The following is an 18,054-nucleotide window of genomic DNA, read 5'->3' as shown; positions in this document are numbered from 1 at the left end:
GCAGACGCAGTGTGCAATTGTTTTTTATTAAGACTCAATTTCAACTCCAGCTCACATTATTCTGAACATACTCAGTTTCTTTCCAGGAGTGGTTACAAATACCTCAAAGATAGGCTAGCCCTACATCAATAAAGTAACACTAGACTATCACACGGGCATTTGGCAATCAATGAGTCACCTTAAAGAAAAATATATCAGGTCATATGTGTAGAAAGCAAATTAATTTAAGTGGAATAAACTTGGATTGATAATGACAATTAACACAAAAAATTATTTAAACCAGTAATAATGAGTAAGGCACAGCATGATTTTTTCCAATGGATATTAAGCCACGCTAAAGAAAAACTGAGCAAATATCAATTTAAAGTCTCTCACAACCTGTTAATTAAGAACAAGTTCTGCCGGTGATCTTCATCCTTACCAGACAAGACTGTTCAGAATGATAAAGGCTGGGACTCGACTTGCAGGCCTGCTCTCGAAGGTTTATTAATCATGGCTCAATACATCCTTGTTCTTGTTCATATATTACTCCTTCTTTCTGTTCATGGATGGCAAACCAAGAGACTCTTAAAGGCTTTTTTCAGTTGTACTGAACCTTTTCATTATTATTATTTTCATTATCTGACTGACTATCTGGCTCAGTAGTATACTATCATCGTATCACCATGCGGGACACTATTTCCTAAGCAGAAGGTATGTCATTACACAAAAATGTAATTATTATTAATAACATGGCAATCACAGGGAATACAACTACATAATACAAGATACAAAACAGCTAACCATTCCCCTTAACATGGAATAGTTATATTTTACAACATCTCTGGCTGATTTAGCGATATATATTGTTTATTTTCAAGATGTACATCATTCTTTGTTATCTATCTTCCTTTCAGGGAATGCTGCCCATTACTGGAAACCTTTTCTAGCCTCTCAAAGTGCTTCCTCGCATTGCGAATATTAATCTGTGTAGCAGCAGATGCTAAGAGAGAGAAGAATTTACACTTCAAGCAGATGTTGAAAATTCACTCATTATAGAATCAAATTCATAGCACACTCATATTTCTCTGAAATCTGTAAATACTCTGAAGAGGGCTATATTTAATAATTGACTTGAAGATTTGTTTCTATAGTGTACAAGCTATTAAGATTGATTGCCCTTTTTAACAACCTGTTTTTCAGTTGAATGCTCTAAGTCAGGTTTGTGGAAGCAAGTTGGTCAGTGTCAACTCAAGAGATTTTTTTTTCCCTTCACAACGGTACTTAACAGTTACATAGAGGTTGTAAAAAAGGTCTTTCTGTCTGGTCTGTTGGTTATAGTATTGCTGTAAATAGGGGAGTTTGAAATGTAAAAAGTAGATCAATTCCTGTATCAGGAACCAACTCCAAGGATGAGCTAGTTGCACATAGGTGTCACCTATGAGAAAGTTCATTGTATATATACTTACGGATTGTATTGTCAGACATGATAACCATCACATATGTGTTTGGTGTAAAGACATCAATAAATGCAGCAAATGTAGAATTGCGCACCTCCATGCTCTGAAAATGGGCATGCAGTTTACTATGGAGAAAATTAAGAGTGGAAGGTCAAGATTAATTATCCATGTTACACAATACAGGGGCTTCAAGCAGTTAAAACTGGAGCATAAGCTCAGTAGTGATGTGATAAAGCATCCAAGTCCATTAGACTGGAAAACTTGACCTTCCTCAACAGGACTCAACTTACCTACAGCTTAACTTGAACTGTTTGATAATGTTACTAATTTTTTCAAATCTGTGTACATCCTTATGGGACTTGCGTTGACAATAAGAAATAACCTGAAAAATGAACACTAAGTGTCATTCAAATGTTGTTTACAAAGAGGGTCACAACAACAAACTCAAACTAAATTAAATCTACCGTTAACAATTTACAAATAACTCTTTAATTCTTAAGATCTCATTAGCTATATAATGGTCATTATGTTAGTATTTATTCTCATTACTTGTCTGCTTGATATTTTATTGATATTGTAAGGAGAAATTCTGTCTCAGTCACCCATGGGAGTGAAAGGGTTTAAAGCTATTGAATAGTTGACAGATCTGATAGCTGATTGGTTAGAAAGATCAACTCTGGATCAAGAGTCCACTGTTTAACCCTTTAACTCCCATGAGTGACCAAGACAGAATTTCTCCTTACAATATCAATACAATATCAACCAGATAAGTGATGAGAATAAAGGAAAATATCAATTTGAGGATAATTAGTTGATCCAATAGTAAGTTCTCTGAACTAACATTATGAGAATTGTATGGTTGATAGTAAGGAGAATTATAAATTTGATCTGTGAGTTAAAGGGTTAAGACTTGGCTAGGTCCTTGTGTTGTTTTCTACAGTGAGAACATATCAAAGTGTCTTATAAAGCCTGTAGTATAAAAAGCTATCAGTGGACTGTCAGGAAAATTGAAAAAATGCCAATGTTGACAGACTATTGTAGATTAGCAGCCCATTTCAATAAAAACTACAATGTAGGTATTTGGTATATCAGGGGATGCTAAAGTAGGATCAGGCTTCCAGGTGTTAACCCTTCACTTTCTAACATCAGTTGGCACATTCTTCTTTAATTAAATACCTACCAGAAATGTGGCCCTCTCAAACAAAAGGACTTCATCTGCTTCAATGATTGAAGCAAAGTTCTCCAGATTCTGTTCCAGTTGTGTCACATTTGGTATCAGCTGATAGACAATGGATGACCAAGCCTTGTAAAGAGTTTCATCCCAAATTGATGTACGGAAACATGTACATTCCAGTGGCTTTGAGAGCCTTTTGAGGTCTTCTTCCCGCTCTCTAAAAATCTGAAAAAAAAATCGTGTCTTTTGGAGACATTTTCACAGCCCAACCTGTATTTCGCAAAGCTAAATTTTTAGTACCTTCTGTCCAAATTCATCAAAGCTACTACATTCCTTGTTGAAATTTATGATCTCTCCCACATATCTCATTACCTCTTTTCATGATTACAGATTCGCAGTAGGGAAAAAATTGTCATCTGGTGAAATTGTGAAGGCTTCATTGTACAACAAAGAAGAGATCATATTTAGCCCCATAAAAATATGTTGAGTGACTTTTTTTCAAGACTGCATGAAAGCTTAAATTATGAAGTCAATGTCACTATTGCTATCTTATTAGGCTGCAAATGTACTCACTGCATCTCTCTGATCTTCTTGTACCAAATCCATTTTGTGAATAAGGCAAAATATCTTGGCATCAGGTGAATTCTGAAGAATGGCCTCTAGGCAAGTCTGGTAATAGTGCATATCTTTCTCAAGTTCACGACTTTCCACATCAAACACATAAATTAGAACTTCAACATTTCTAAAAATGTTGTCCCTCTGACTTGTGAAATAATTCTCCATAAATGCCTCTTGTCTGGGAAGTGAAAATAACACAATTGCTACTACTCCATTTTTTATGAAGATTGGAAGAGAGTCAATAAATCAGGCCCCCCTGGAATTAATGGAAGGCCAGAGTTATCTTATCTCTCTAATCTTTCAGATTCTTTCTTATAGAGGTTTACAAAATAACTGAAATATTAGGAGCACCCTGATTGGTCAAAAACCTCTTGTTTATTGCAATAGTAAACCCATAGGAAATTGAAACATCCTAACTCTAGATAGACCCAACCTTCTATCAATCTATTGTTGTAATAACCAACTTGGGATGTTCGGAGAACACCCAAAAAGTTTGCAAGTCACTCACCTCTGGCTTGTGAATTACAAACTTTTCCTATGTTCTCCCAACATCCTGCATGGGTTATTAAGCTAGTAAACATATAGAAAGTGCGGTCTACTGCTTAATTAGAAAGTGTGATTAGAGGTTAACAAATTAACTACAAAAAATGGTTGCCTGTATCAGCCAATTGTCCAGCTACTTATTACAATAAAAAATATTTCTAATTAGTTCAGTTACTACACTGAAAATAATGAGAATATTGGTCAAAATATTTTACAATTCACAACAACTACATCGTAAAATGACGGTAAACTTAATGGTCAAATTACCCTCCACAATCCCAAAGATTGAGAACCAAATTTCCAAGAAAACGAACATGAGAATGCTCCACGTCAACTGAAAATAGAAAAAAATTAAAATTACTCGTCAGAATGGAAAGTAAGAGGCCTTGCAATTTCACACGAGAGAAAAATTCTGAAGTGATGTTAACTTTACAAAATAAAGATAAAGAGCCTCAAAGTGCGGGTACAAAAAGTAAACTGTTAACAACAGTTAGATACTTCGATGATTTGGTTTTATCAACGGAATTGGTAATGCATAAATACATATACATATATTTATAATAAATTGCCTTCGTAAAAGGTTTCTGAAGTTGACGTTTGGATCGTTAACCCTTCGTCAGAGCGAAAGATAAAATACTTACTTGTCGCTCCAAGCCTTCTTGTGTCTCTTGCAATGTAGTTTGCAAATATTATCGACCTCATGCTCGTTTTTCCTGAGCCACTTTTACCCATAAGAAGAACCTTCAAGAAAAATTCGCAGGATGTAACATGCACGATGATGAGTCAGTCACAAGATTTTCCAATTAGTAGCATATATAGGTGCAAGTATCTGATAATAAAAATACATAAAATATCAGAAAAATACCTTCTTCTTCATCTTGACGTTCTTTTCCATCAGTTCTGATTAAAAACTTTTCGTAACTACGTGAATTCTCGTGACAGTCAAACTGCATGAGTTCTCGCGAGGAAGTCATGTGAGGATGTGAGAGGATGCGAGGAACCTGCAATATCCCTAGGTCAGCGGAATTGCGTGGGCATAATTCTATGTCATGTTTGCAAAATTGAGTTTTACCCTAAACGCAAGGCATTGAGCACCGTTCAAAACAAAGATGGTAGCAGACCGGATGATGAAGCAGCACTGAATTCTAACGTTTGTGTGGAAAATGGGAAAAAGTGAAGTCGAAAAAGCACCTAGTGCACCCAAAACCAAGAGAGAAAAAGTATATTCCCCTACTAAGGTACTGTAGTAGAAACACTTTCAATGCAGTTTAATGTCATGTCCCAAATGAAAACATTTGCCAATTTTACATCTCAAGACTTAGATTTCTGCCTTGCCTTTTTCTAAGCTGCATAAAATGTTCCATTATGCACGCCTGTTGCTTTTTGAAATATCTCAAAGCTAAAATATTGCTCGCAAAAGCCAAACACCACTGTTCAAGTGATAATCTCTTGCCTTCCGTCATGATCTACGTACAAAATAGTACTGAAAAACCTTTTTTCAGGTTATAATCCGCCGTCTCCCTCCATCGTTTACCGAAGAGCAATTGAAAGAAGAACTTGGAGAGTTTCCTGAGCATGACTTTTTCTATTTTGTTGGCAGTAACATGAGGTAAGCTGATCTTAATTTGGTTAATACGGTACTGGTAGGGGAAAGACATCACTATCAGTTAAGAGGCTTAAGATAGACTCCAGAGCATAAAATGTATCTCGGCTTCCACAACATTAAGTCGCTTGTAGTATTCCTACTTCTCCTAGGTGGAATTCAGTTGTAATCCGGCTTATCCCAACCCAGCAGTTTATAAAGTGAGCTTCTTCAGAAATGCTCCTACTAACAAACTTTCCCCTCCAACCTTATGCCTCTAAGCCAGAGCTTCAATTTTTTGACAATCCCCCTCGTAATATTTTATTTCCTTCTCTCCCCTTTTCCTATGGAAAAAATATCCTATTTACAATAAGGGACAACATCTTTTCTGTTTTGTGTCAATTTTAATAATTGTTTTCTTTACTTTCTGTTTACAGCTTTGGTCCTGTTTCTTTTTCAAGAGCATACATCAACTTTAAAAATAGAGATGATATAATCAAGTTTAGAGATCAATTTGATGGGTACTGCTTTGTGGACAGCAGAGGTATGCTTAGGAATAGTATCTTGGTGGTTTTTTTTATTATTATTATTTTGACTGGTATTGATAAGTCAACATCCTTTAACCTATCATACTGTTTCAGTGTCTCAAGCTCTCTGTTACACTAGCCTGTTCAAAAAAACCCTTGTGGTTGTTCTGTAAGTCTTTCTCTCAGTCTTTCTGTTGTTATTTCTTTCTTCTGTGGATCAGTCTTTTAACTATCTTCTCTCCCATGTGTTTCTGAGACTGTGGCTTAGTTAGTCACACTTTCAATCACTTCATCAGGCAGTCATTCAAGTTCCGCAAACAATCTGTCATGCACTCATGAGTTTCTGTCAGTGAGATAAGTTGCTCAGGCTGCCTGTCATGCATTCCTAAACTAAAAGAAATTTAGGTGAAACATTTTTTTTGTTGTTTTTTTTAGTTCTTGATGCTCATGCTCAAATCCCTATCTTTGAACAGTTGTTCCAATAATCATTAAGTATCAAGAGGCTTTTTTTCTATTGATGCCACTAGTCTTTTTCTTTAACATCAGGTGTAGAATATCCTGCTGTTGTGGAATATGCTCCTTACCAAGCTGTACCTAAAAAGAAAGTCAAAAAAGATCCAAAGATTGGAACTATTTTGGAAGGTGTGCACAAGATTTTTTGCTTTCCCTTTTGGGATACTAGGCATGTATTACTGATCTCTTCACAAAATACAGTGCTAGCTAAGAAGGTCAGGATATGTATTTGTCAATGTCTCTGAATTATCCTGCAAGTGAGATAACCACAGACAATCTCAAATGCTACACCCTCTACACCCTAACATCAGTGTGCATATTCTCCATACTTTTTTGCATACAATTCTGAAGGTGCTGGCAAAGAGAATTTGTTTAACAATTGGGAGCTTGTTAAGTGGGCGATCATTCCCTCTTTTCTCATAAAAATAATGTTTGATCCAAGGGTCATACTGTCAGGAGAAATTAGATGCTAGGCAGTCAACGAGATCACATTTTAATAGACCAGGCCCCTGTTGTTTGAAGGACAAGTAATGCTATCCACTGGATAAAAGTCTATGCAGTAGATAATGCAGTACATTTTGCCATCACTTTTGCATTGGATAGCAATTTATCTGTTGGATTGCATTATCTGCCCTTTATACAACTTGGCCCAGAAGGAAATGGCATTGGGTAAGGCTAGGACAAAGGTAACATCTGAAAAGAAGCTGTGTTTTGGACACCAGATGGGTAAAGGAAAGGTTTAGGACCCAAATTTTGTCGAGATGGAGCATTAGAAAAGAGCTAGTATGGCACAAGAGCAGTTCAAAGTTGGAGTACTTTGGAGGCATTATGCATGGCTATGGCTAAGATGCCAAAATGACAGATGATTTTGATAATTTTATTTAATTTCCTTTCATTTTTTATATCATCATCAGATCCTGACTACAAGGCTTTCCTGGAATCACTGAACAAAGATGAGGAGCCTCCCCCAAGTGTTGAGGCTCATTTGGAGGAGATTGAAGCTAAGAAATGTAATAACGTTATTTTATTTGTCATCGTAAATGAAGAATTTAGAGAATGAATAAATTGTATGTATGTGAAATTTTACTTATTACAAGATTCATCATATACATAGACTTTTTATAGACATCTTTAAGAAAGAATTTAGAGATTTAATTGTTTGTATGTATGTGGGGTTTCACCAAGTACTCAATTCTTTGCATACTTATACTTGTCATCTCGAAAATGGAAATTTGGGATTAATTAAGTGGCATAAATGTGGAATCTCTCTTATCACTAGCTTCATCCAGTGCATCAAAAAAGAGCACTCCACTACTGGAGTACTTGAAGATGAAGAGAAGTCCTCGTGGAAGGCCTTTGTCGTCTGTAAGTACAATGAAATGTGCAAGAAAATTAAGACAAGCTTGCATGCTCATGTATCCAAGAGCTTGTACACCAGGCTGTACAGTAAATCCCCAACCCTCTACCCTAAGTGACAAGTTTCCACCTGACAGGCTCCCACTCTCTAATGCGTCTCCATCCCTCCCTCTCCTTTCAAACAAAGTCTATGAATTGGACTTGGTTATGTGTCAGTGAAAGAAACACTGGTGCTTGAAGCTTGCATTCAGTGTTTTCCAGAAAACCCGGCGGCTGGATTCTTCCCCAGCTACTCGTACCTGAAATTCTGAATGCTTGACAGAGAACCCTCCCTACTTCTTTCTACTTTATATATGGTCTATTTTAAATCTTATGATATCTTTTGCCTTTTCTTCTGATCACAGCGGAATATTTCTGACAAGAAGAGAAGGCCCGACCGAGAGGAACTACCGAAGGTAACATTTCATTGTCGTTGTCTTGTTTTGTCTTGCGTTAGCTATTGTATTAGATGTCATGTGTTGTTAAGTTTACATACTTGTGAGATAAGCTGTATGACGTGGTTTTCTACAACTAAGAAAGGAAATGATGGAAGGAAGAGTTTGACCATCTGCACTTAGTTGGTGTTCAGTAAACTAACAACCCAAGTGAGGTTCTAAAAATGGTTACAATTCCCACAAATCTTCCCTCATCGTTTGTTTCAACTATCAATACCTACAGAATTGGTGTTGTATCATTTCGTTTGTGGTTCCATCGGCAATCTCGTCCTGTCTCGCATAAATCTTCTGCATTATCCTTCTCCTATCCCCATCCTGAACAGCATTAGAGCGTCCTATGGCCTTCCTATCTTGGTTAGCAGCTTAGTCATCTCCCGCCACACAGTCCCTTCCCGTAGAATTGTCCTGTCCTGCACTATAATTATTTTAACTGAAGCATCATACAGTCTTCCCATGCGAGACACGCAGAACACATGTCGCGTGTCTCGATCATCGCGTTTCGCCATGTTTGTCTCCGCTCGCCTTAGATACTGCGCCTTTCCAGCGGGTGAAAGTAAGTCTAATTATCAGTGTAAATCCTATTCGGAAAGTAGACAATTTGCTCTCACGCTGTTGCCCTCCTTTTGCAATTGCGACGCGCTGTGCATACATTAGTAGCACTGGTTAACAGATTTGTCATAAAATTACTGTTGCTTCTCTTCTGTTTACTCGCGTATTTTATTATTTTAACCAGTCGCCGAAGAAATCGTCGAATTTGTCTTCCAGCAAAGATTCTGGTGGTAAAAGTGGCAGCCATCCGCCAAAGGAGGAAAAGCCTAAAGACGAGTATGACAATTAAACTTAATTTTTATGAAAAAAGAAAGCATTACTGAAATAGTAGCACACACAGAGACCGAATGGTTAGCGCGCGGAACTCTGGTTAGGGAGGTGCAGGTCACTATGTTCTTGAGAAGAGCAGGAAACTAAAAATAAAGGATAATCATCAGTGGTATGGGCTTCTTGGCTAAACAGCAGACTTAAGTTTCTTTTTCCCCCAATTTATCAATTCCGGAGAGTATTTAAGTATTTTACCGTTTATTTATCCAGCACTTGGCTGGCTTTTCTTGTTATCCTTATTAGGTGCGAATGAAAATTTAAAAAAAACAGTAGCGTGCAAAGAGTTTTACATTAGTTTACAAAGTTTTCCGGTGTCGTCTTTTATTTTAATGGCTGTTACTTATCGACAGAATCCTTATCCATGAGATGATATTGTCTCAAGTGAAACTTTTCAAAATCACCAGTTTGATTTTTCCAATGTTTTATCCAGCAGGAAAGATGCAAATGCCAAGGAAGGAACTCGAAAAAAAGATGAGCAGGATAGAAAAGGCAGCAAAGACACAAAGGTAATGACAGTGCTCGTTAAAAGCACAGAGTCTTCATACTGAAAATTATAAAACGAGTATAAATTTTGTCTAGGGTGTCCTTGGTTTGACTAGGGGTCTCCATCGTCTAACTTGTACCAAGTCTACTGTGAGACAAGCTTCCGTTGATGGATTGGAAGGGAAAAAAAGAGGCTTTCCTTTCTATTCCGCCTCCCATTCATCCCCTTCATAACTCATCTTTTTCTCTCTCGCGCGCGCGCTTCCAGGTACAGTTAAGAGACTTGTTAGCTACAATGTGCCTAACCGGGTCTTAGAAAGTAAATGATTTCATGCCTGGCAATCGCCGAAAACCTCCCTCAAATTGCCTCACCGATGAAAGGAAGATGGAGGTCGGGGGGGGGGGGGAAGGGAAGACGAAGACGGGGACGCGTTAAGCACCGCTAAAACCTGTGAGCGGGCTATCGTTAGGAGATAATACTGAGTGCATGTTTTTTAATGTGAGTACTTGACTGCCTGATATTTTCATTACACCAAAGGTTTGCTATTTTTGTTTTGAAACAGGCATCATTGTCTTCCAAAGAGAAGTCTGATTCAAAATCTCCTGCGAAAGGAAAAGAGGAAAAGGTTGGTTGCATCTGAGATTCTTTTTCTCGGTTATCTTGTAAAAAAGTTACATGTCTTATGTGAATTCCGTAATTTTTATTGATTTCCTCAGGGTCGACCTGAATCAGGAAGATTCGGAAGGAGGTCCGACAGCCGACGCTCCGACGAAAGACGACCAGAAGACAGACGAAATAGCAATCGTAGAGACCGAAGAGATACTGGTGATAGTTCCGGAAGCGATCGAGTACGTGACGATCGCTCCCGAAAAGAAAGCGGGAGTGACGGAAGCGGGCGACGCGATCGAAGACCAGAGAGTCGACGGGATTCGCGACCAGCTCGAGAACCCGAAGATAAGCCGAAAGGAAGAGAGCCCTTACATAAAGCAAGCGATGCTGATAAGGGCGGGAAAAGTGGTGGGGAGAAAGAGAAGGAACAGATTAAAACCACATCAAAGGCAAATGAAACGGAGAAAAACAGAAAGGAGGAAGACAGCTCAGTAGCTGGTGATGCAAAACCCTCCAGAGAAGAAGAGAAGGGAGCGGCCAAGGACGAGAAAGTGCGAAGCGAAGAGGAGACGAGTAGGCAAAGACGATTACGAAACAAGGTAAATAAGCGTCAACTAGCAGATTGGCAATTCGATTTTCAGTTTTCAGATTTTTAAATCACACTAAAGTTTGCTTTGCAAGGCCACACGTTTTCCCGCCCATAAATTTTATTTAGGTTTTCATCTGCCATCTTTTTTTTCGTTACCCCGCGCATGACTCTTCAATACACACTTTGCATGAACAACGTCAGTAATTTCTTTGGAGGAGGCCAGTGCTAGGACGGTTCTCTGTGAGATGTCATTCCAAGTCTGTTAACTTGAGCTCTGTTATTCGGCCAAGATATAGAAAATCAAGATTGAGTTACCACTAGTGAAGAATCTGTTCCTGACATGCTGCCACTTAAAAATATGATTAACTCTGTGCAGTAGGATTCTTGGCTGTCAAAAAATGTTGTATTTGTAATTTTCTTCTTTTTTTTTTTTTTTTATTTCTGTTCACGAGCGACAAGTTTATGTCTGTTTTATCTTAGGATCGTCCTGATCGAGCCATTTATCAGCCAAGATCAGCTTCACGAGGAGCAGGCTCTAAAAGTGACGCTTCTAAAGGAACTGAATCATCAGGTTGGTAAATATCAGAAGTTTTTCACCTGCTGCGCTTCCTGTCTCCTTCGTAGTCTTTCTTTGGGATGTCACGCATTACAGTCCCCCAACAGATGACTATTTTGAATAGAGTGCTCTAAAGAAAAGTTGCAACAAGAGGAGATTATTTTTCCTCAAGATAGTGTAAAAAAAGACGAGTATTAAATTTTGGAACGCAGAAAAGGGAAAATAGCATTAAGTAATTGTGTCCTAGACCTGGAGTAATGATGATTAGACAGAGACATGAATAATTATCAATGATTATTTAACACAAGTGTTCCTTCAGAATTCATCAGGAAACGAGGTAATTTTTCTTAAAGAATGATCTGTGAGCATTACTTCCTAGACTTGAGTGGTAAAGATTTGCTTTCGTCATGCAAAATTTGCACATTTCAATGTTTACGGATGAGATAGAAAAGCTTATTCCGGTAACCACGGCATGAAGTGACTAGGAGTATCACTAATCCACCCTGGATGGGATTCTAGTCCATCGTAAGGTTAACACCCCCCCCCCTTCCAGCATTTGATCAGTCTTTCCTGACAATTCAACGGTACCCATATGTACTCCTGGGTAAAGAGAGGCGCTGAAAGAGAGAAGTGATTTTCAGAACACAGCACATTGATCCAGCTAGGTCTCGAACCAGGACTTCTCAGTCCGATTTTTTCCCTCGACTTTCCATGTAATTCATAACTTTGCGAAAGAAATGAAATATCAAAGATTTTCGATTTGTTTCTTTTAGAAAAAGAGAGAGGCAGGGACTCCAGGGCCAAGGAGAAGAATCGTGAAGCAGAACGTGAAACTAGAAAGAACCGTGATGATAAACCGCGCGATCGATATCGTGACGATCGAAGAGAGCGTGACAGAGACCGTGACAGAGATCGACGAAGCGATCGTGATAGAGATCGTGAACGTGATCGTCCGCGAGAAAAGGCGCGTGAGCGTGACCAGGACCAAACTGAATTCACGAAAGAAGAACGAGACGAGCGGAAAAAAGCTGAAGCCAACGAAAGCGTCTCCGACGAAACTAAGACAACAACTTGTGAATGAAAAACCATCAATCCTTGTTTTTAATCTTGACGCCAAGTGCTAGTAACAAAGACTCCTCCGAAAAAATGAATACTTGATAATGCCACTTTAAAATTGCATGTTTAGACACTTTTTTGCAACCGTTACGTCAGCAGTTATGTACATTTAAAAATATAAATCTAATTATTGACGACATAAAAAAACAATTTTTCTTGCTTATTGTTTAGGAGTTTAACTTTTAAACAGAGCTAGCGTACAACAGTGACTTACAATTCCATGAAACTGGTGAGTTTCTGGCCGTAGTAAAACTGTGCGCGCGCTACTTACGGGTGAAAATTGTATATTACAAGGGAATTACTCTAGTTTGAGTTTACGATATACTGCACAGCAATATTGATATCAGTATTCACAGCAGTGCGTTTGTTTTGTACTTCACGGAAACACGTAACATTTTCGGCAAACAGTTCTAATCAAGAAAAACTTGCGGATATATGATTTAAAGAATACTAGTTATATTTCTGGTACCTTCAAGTTTTGTAGTCATCAGCTCAGAAGTCCCGTCCCCACTCTGCCCCGTCCACCCTTTGGATCCTACAACAACCATAATCCTTGCTATATTAAGCAAACAACACCCCCATTCCCCACTACAATACATTTCGGCAGCTGTCAAACCGGACTACTCGAAAACCGTGAATAATTGATTAACGAAACTAAGTGCCGATTGTGTTTGTGACAATAGGATCACGTGATCTAACTTTCTTGGAAAGCGCCTAGCGGTGGGAAAGTCTTACTGTGACATTTAAGGAGGAACATGGCTTACTTTTTTTCGATTTTCGTTAAAATTTTTGGTATCGTGGCCTGGTTTCTCAGCCGGGATATTCCTAAGGGATTGCCGGACGATCAGCTAACGAGTCTACAAGTGAGCGGTGTTAGTATGGATATCTTGCGCTTCCTGGTAAGGACACTTGCAGCTGTCGATTAGCTTGTCGTTGATATTATTTTCAGTGAATGGACTAGGTCGGTGGAATGGCCTCGTCGATTCACAAAAAGTCTAGCTGGACTTCAGCTTTTACACGCTGACACATAAAGTATAAATAAAGCTATCACAGCCACATTAGAATTCATTGAGTGTTTATCATAAATTGCGAAACTTTTAAACGGAGAAGGATGGTCGATATCTATTTTGTTAAACTACTTTTGAGTTGCGATCTATGACCTAAAAAATTCTTCCAATTTTAAACAGAGAGCAAAAACGGACCAAGCAACTGAGAAATCATTTGGCCCGCTTCCGCCCCTAAGCTTTGAAAGCGTCGCTCTTGATCAAAAAGTTTATTTTTAATTATTTATTTCTAGGGGTATACGGCTTCTTTATTTGGGGGGGAGTCTGCAATCGAAAATGTTAATTGGGGACTTCAGTGGTTATCATGGATGCACCCTAAGGATAAAGAATCAGAAAATTCATTGGAAATTTGGGATGAAAAGATAGCCAACATCCCTGTACGTTTTTATAAACCAAAAACCCTTGGCAAAAAAACTACTGGTGTGGTTTATTTTCATGGCGGTGGATTTACTATTGGAAGTGTTGGTAGGTTATATCAACCCTTTAATTCCTAGAAGTGATCAAATAACATGTAACTTCTCCTAGTAATATCCATACATTATTCCGCAAACAGGTAACGAGAATACCCAGACTTATCAGGTAGAAATAGTTATCTTGATCTAACACTAAGTTCCTATAAATTATATGAAGGAAATGTGTAGCAGCTAGAGGGGAGAATTAACACTGATCAGATCTTGGGAGTTAGAGGGTTAATAGGGTAATTTTTCAGTGCCTGCTGGTAACATCAGGAAACAAATTTTTGGATTGGAAAGGACAAAGAGAAGGGGAAATGGAAGCCTGGAAAAATTGAGAATGAGAGGTTAAAGAGAGGTACTAGGCCTGGACACAACATATTACAATAAACATAAATGATTAATTTAGCAACATGATGGCTCCTTTAAATCCTTTCTGTGGGCACCACATTTCCAACAAAATTAAGCCTTGAAACATGCCCTTTTCATCTTCTCAAAAATTTGCATCAGTTCTTCGTATTAATTGTTTTTATGAATTATTGTTTCAGATCAGTTTCATCTATTCACCCTGCTGTTAGCTAAAGAAGCAAATGTTGTGCTGGTTTCTGTTGAGTAAGTGTTCCACCCACTGAGTCTGGATTTCTACTGATGCATGGTTTTACAACATGATCTACTGAACCTTACAGTGGGCTCAGATTTCTTTCTGTCACCTGTCACAAATGTTTCCAACATCTTTCTTTATATGACCACAGAGCTCATACCATCTTTCTTGCCTAGAATCTTGATCCACACAAGATACTTTTGATAAGCTGATCCTAGCTACATATGCTTTGGAAAGCAGCTTGGTGGATATGCAGGACCTGAAAACCAAAAACTTCTCCTAGTTAACTCTCCCACCCCTGGATCTTTTTATTAATTCTCCTTACTGTTTGCCATACAATTTTAATGATGTTTGTTTGGAGAATTTGGTATTAGATCAAACAATAATTCTCTAATTGATAATTTTTTTTTGATTCTCATTACTTATCTTCTTGATATTGTATTGATATTGTTAGGAGAAATCTTTCTTGGTCACTCTATAGAGTTAAAAGGGTTATATGAGCTTAATTGATAAAGCATTCAGAATAACAAAATCAGAACCTTTCAAGACTCAATACCTTACACCTTTGAGAATGAAAAAATTATATTTTTTTCTTTATCAGCTTTATCCCTATGCTTTTAATAAGTGTTTAATATTTCTCCATCACGCACACAAGTATTTTTGGTATAATAATTTCTTTGGATGCAAAAGAGCAAATAAATACATTAAATTGAGAACCTAAAAATTAACAAAAATCAGTATACTTGGTGGAATTGCAAAAAATGACCAAAACTTGGTTTGTTTTTGTATTTCTTGTGTTCTATTCATTTGATAATAAAAACTACTCCTAATTTTAGCTCCTTTGCTCACAATGACAGGATAAATTCAAGATAACAAGACTTACAACTCATCACTACTCTGTATGTCTCTAAACTTTGTAGATACAGATTAGCACCCAAATACACTTTCCCTGCCCAGTTCCATGACAGTTATGCTGTTGTTAACACCCTGCTGGCCACTGGAGTGAAATATGGTATTGATACAAACCGTATTATTGTTGCTGGAGACAGTGCTGGTGGTAATCTAGCAGCTGCAGTTGCTCTCAAGCTTCGAGATGAGGACAAACATCTGGCAGCTGAGGTAATGTTACCTTGATCTACCAACCAGCCTTCGTAAGACCCTATTGATTTCTTTTGTAAAGGAAAGTTACCCCTAAATACCTCTATTACCTAGGTTACCATGACAATCACAAGGTCACTGTGGTAACACATCTTTCATGCAAAGCCAGCTACTTAACTGATCTCAGCTCATCATTGTCTGGCCTATTGCCATTTGAGCGATGAAACACCTTGCATGCTTGATTCAATGCAAACTTTATCCTTTGCAAGTCAGAGCCGGTTCTTTAGGAATTTTTCTTCAGTTGATGCTTTATTTCCCTTCACATACTGTTGTTAAATGAAGTATTTTAAGTTTACAGAACAATGTATTTGTGAAATGATTACATATGAGTTGCTATAATTGTTGGTTACATCTCAAAGGTTGGCTTTATTCAGGACCATGCAGTTGTTAATTATTGCCTGAGGATGGAGGATTTTAGGGGGGAACAGAGGAGATCAGTTGTCACAAAATTGATTGCCAATGAGATGGGGGGGGTCATGGGGGGGTCATAAGAATATTACAGTGCCTTATAGGGGGATCAGGTAAATTTTATCCTGACATGATCAAATTCTTTTGATCCCCCTCCCCTCACTCCTAAGGCAAAAATGATTACTTGGTTTCAAGTGGTCTTAGTATTTTCTTGTGGGAAACATACATTTTTTAAATTATAGATCTCAACTAGAAACTAAATGTCAAAGATTGGGTGATTATTTTTCTTCTGTTTTGATTGCAGATTCTCATCTACCCTGCACTTCAGTTCATGGACTTTTCACTTCCCTCGTATCAAAACCATGGCTCTCGACTCTTGTCATTGGAACAATTGGCAGGTTACTGGTCATATTACATGACAGGATCAGCTGACACGGTCTCATCCTTTTTGGCAAACAATCATTCCAGGCATCTTCGCAACACAAAGTACTCCTCTTACATTGGGGTTGGTGAAAAGGGACAACAAAATCAACAGAAGAAGCCATTAGGTGGAATTCCAGTAATTGTTTTAGATAGTCTGGTGGACTATAGAGCATCACCTTTAATGGCAAATAGTTTAAAGGGGCTTCCCAAGACGTTAATCATTACATGTGAATTTGACATCTTAAAGGATGATGGTCTGTTGTACAGGGCTCGTTTGTTGGATGCTGGTGTCAAAGTGACTCATTTAAACTACATGAGCTACCACGCCTTTTTGGCAATTCAAGCGTCACCTTACTTTGTAGCTGAGGAGTTTAATCAGGCATTGAGAGATATAGTTGACTTTGTGAAAGGAGTGTAAAAAAGTCTAAAAATACGCATAAATTTGAATAGCAAAACATTTCAGCCATTTTTGAAGAAGACTTTGGTTATGAGAAATGGTTGTTGTAAATGTACGCTTCTAAAAATCTCCGGACTGCTTAGTTATGCTGACATACGTGACATAGAACTTTCAAGAACATTTCATCACGTCACGCAGTCATTACGTAATAGTACTTAAATAGTTCTTTTGTAAGCCTCTGGAATGTTCCAGAACACTTTGTGAATGTATATAAAGACTCGGTTAGGTAGTAGTAGTAGTATTTATTGTTGTTGTTAGGGGTGACCGACTGTTTAGAAAGCTATGAGAGAGAGTAACAGTAGAAGATTGCTAATTTCAAGAAACGTTGTGGGAAACCTTGAGTTCGGCTCAGGGGTGAGCTAAGATATTGACTGTAGTGGGCTTAAGTAAGTTTATCGAGCATAAGTACTGTACTGCCTTCAGTAGTCGCTTGTTATTAAGAATATCAAACACTTGTTTATTGAAGTTGTTAAGTTTGTAGGATTGTAGTGTTTTTCTGTCGGTTAGATTATATCCATTCGTAACACATTGCATCCTCTTTGTCTTGATTCACATCTTGAACAGGGTATAAAAAAAGTATAAATGTCTAGTTAAGTTTATTTAAGCAAACAATTTTATGGGTTTTTTTTTTAAGACATTGCATGATCCTATCAATCTTGATTCATTCGTTCAAGAGAAACATTTTTGACACGTTTTGAAATGTTAAACTTCCGCACATGAGTAACCCTGGACTAGACTAACTCTCAGGGTCTTAAAATACTAAACTGGAGGAGAATGTGCTGATTTTGCTCTGACATCTGCAAATGGTTAGACATTCTAGTCTTCTCGGATAAGGACGAAAACTGATGATCGGAGATAGTAAAAGAAGACGCTAAAGAACCCACACACTTCTTTCAAAGAGTAGGAAGCCCAGCTCCCAGAGTTGTGATCTGGCCTTGTATTCCGAAAAAAAACTTCTAAACTGGGGCACCTGTCAAAATTCCTTTCAAGTATTGTAGACTGCTCAATGCAGTCT

The 18,054-nt window shown here is 38.0% G+C and overlaps 3 protein-coding genes across 4 annotated transcripts; 2 read left to right on the top strand and 1 right to left on the bottom strand.

Annotated features, from left to right (window-relative positions):
- Nucleotides 1-7: 7 nt before the first annotated feature.
- On the bottom strand, nt 8-4,768 carry LOC131770184 (ras-related GTP-binding protein A). Its single transcript, XM_059085900.2, has 8 exons — nt 4,640-4,768; nt 4,416-4,515; nt 4,042-4,108; nt 3,187-3,409; nt 2,620-2,838; nt 1,730-1,821; nt 1,449-1,564; nt 8-982 (listed from the first exon to the last, which is right to left on the bottom strand). The coding sequence occupies exons 1-8, from the start codon at nt 4,667-4,669 to the stop codon at nt 882-884; spliced, it is 948 nt and encodes a 315-aa protein (XP_058941883.1). The 5' UTR covers nt 4,670-4,768; the 3' UTR covers nt 8-881.
- Nucleotides 4,769-4,859: 91 nt separating this feature from the next.
- Nucleotides 4,860-12,618, top strand: LOC131770268 (regulator of nonsense transcripts 3B). Of its 2 annotated transcripts, none has more exons than XM_059085988.2 (13): nt 4,860-5,012; nt 5,277-5,383; nt 5,794-5,900; nt 6,430-6,525; nt 7,311-7,406; nt 7,676-7,761; nt 8,157-8,207; nt 8,980-9,071; nt 9,556-9,628; nt 10,169-10,231; nt 10,323-10,814; nt 11,285-11,375; nt 12,134-12,618. In XM_059085988.2, exons 1-13 carry the CDS (start codon nt 4,938-4,940, stop codon nt 12,439-12,441), a joined length of 1,737 nt encoding a protein of 578 aa, XP_058941971.2. In that variant the 5' UTR covers nt 4,860-4,937; the 3' UTR covers nt 12,442-12,618. The 2 variants fall into 2 exon arrangements, with proteins under 2 accessions (XP_058941971.2, XP_058941965.2); XM_059085982.2 differs by having other exon boundaries at nt 9,553-9,628; nt 12,134-12,615.
- Nucleotides 12,619-13,095: 477 nt separating this feature from the next.
- On the top strand, nt 13,096-18,005 carry LOC131770698 (arylacetamide deacetylase). Its single transcript, XM_059086412.2, has 5 exons — nt 13,096-13,375; nt 13,774-14,005; nt 14,541-14,604; nt 15,514-15,712; nt 16,464-18,005. The coding sequence occupies exons 1-5, from the start codon at nt 13,232-13,234 to the stop codon at nt 16,998-17,000; spliced, it is 1,176 nt and encodes a 391-aa protein (XP_058942395.2). The 5' UTR covers nt 13,096-13,231; the 3' UTR covers nt 17,001-18,005.
- Nucleotides 18,006-18,054: the final 49 nt, after the last annotated feature.

This window comes from Pocillopora verrucosa, chromosome 6 (assembly GCF_036669915.1).
Source record: "Pocillopora verrucosa isolate sample1 chromosome 6, ASM3666991v2, whole genome shotgun sequence".
NCBI classification, from domain to species: domain Eukaryota; kingdom Metazoa; phylum Cnidaria; class Anthozoa; order Scleractinia; family Pocilloporidae; genus Pocillopora; species Pocillopora verrucosa.
Note: the sequence above shows the minus strand (reverse complement) of the source record. Positions and strands in the feature narration are given on the sequence as shown.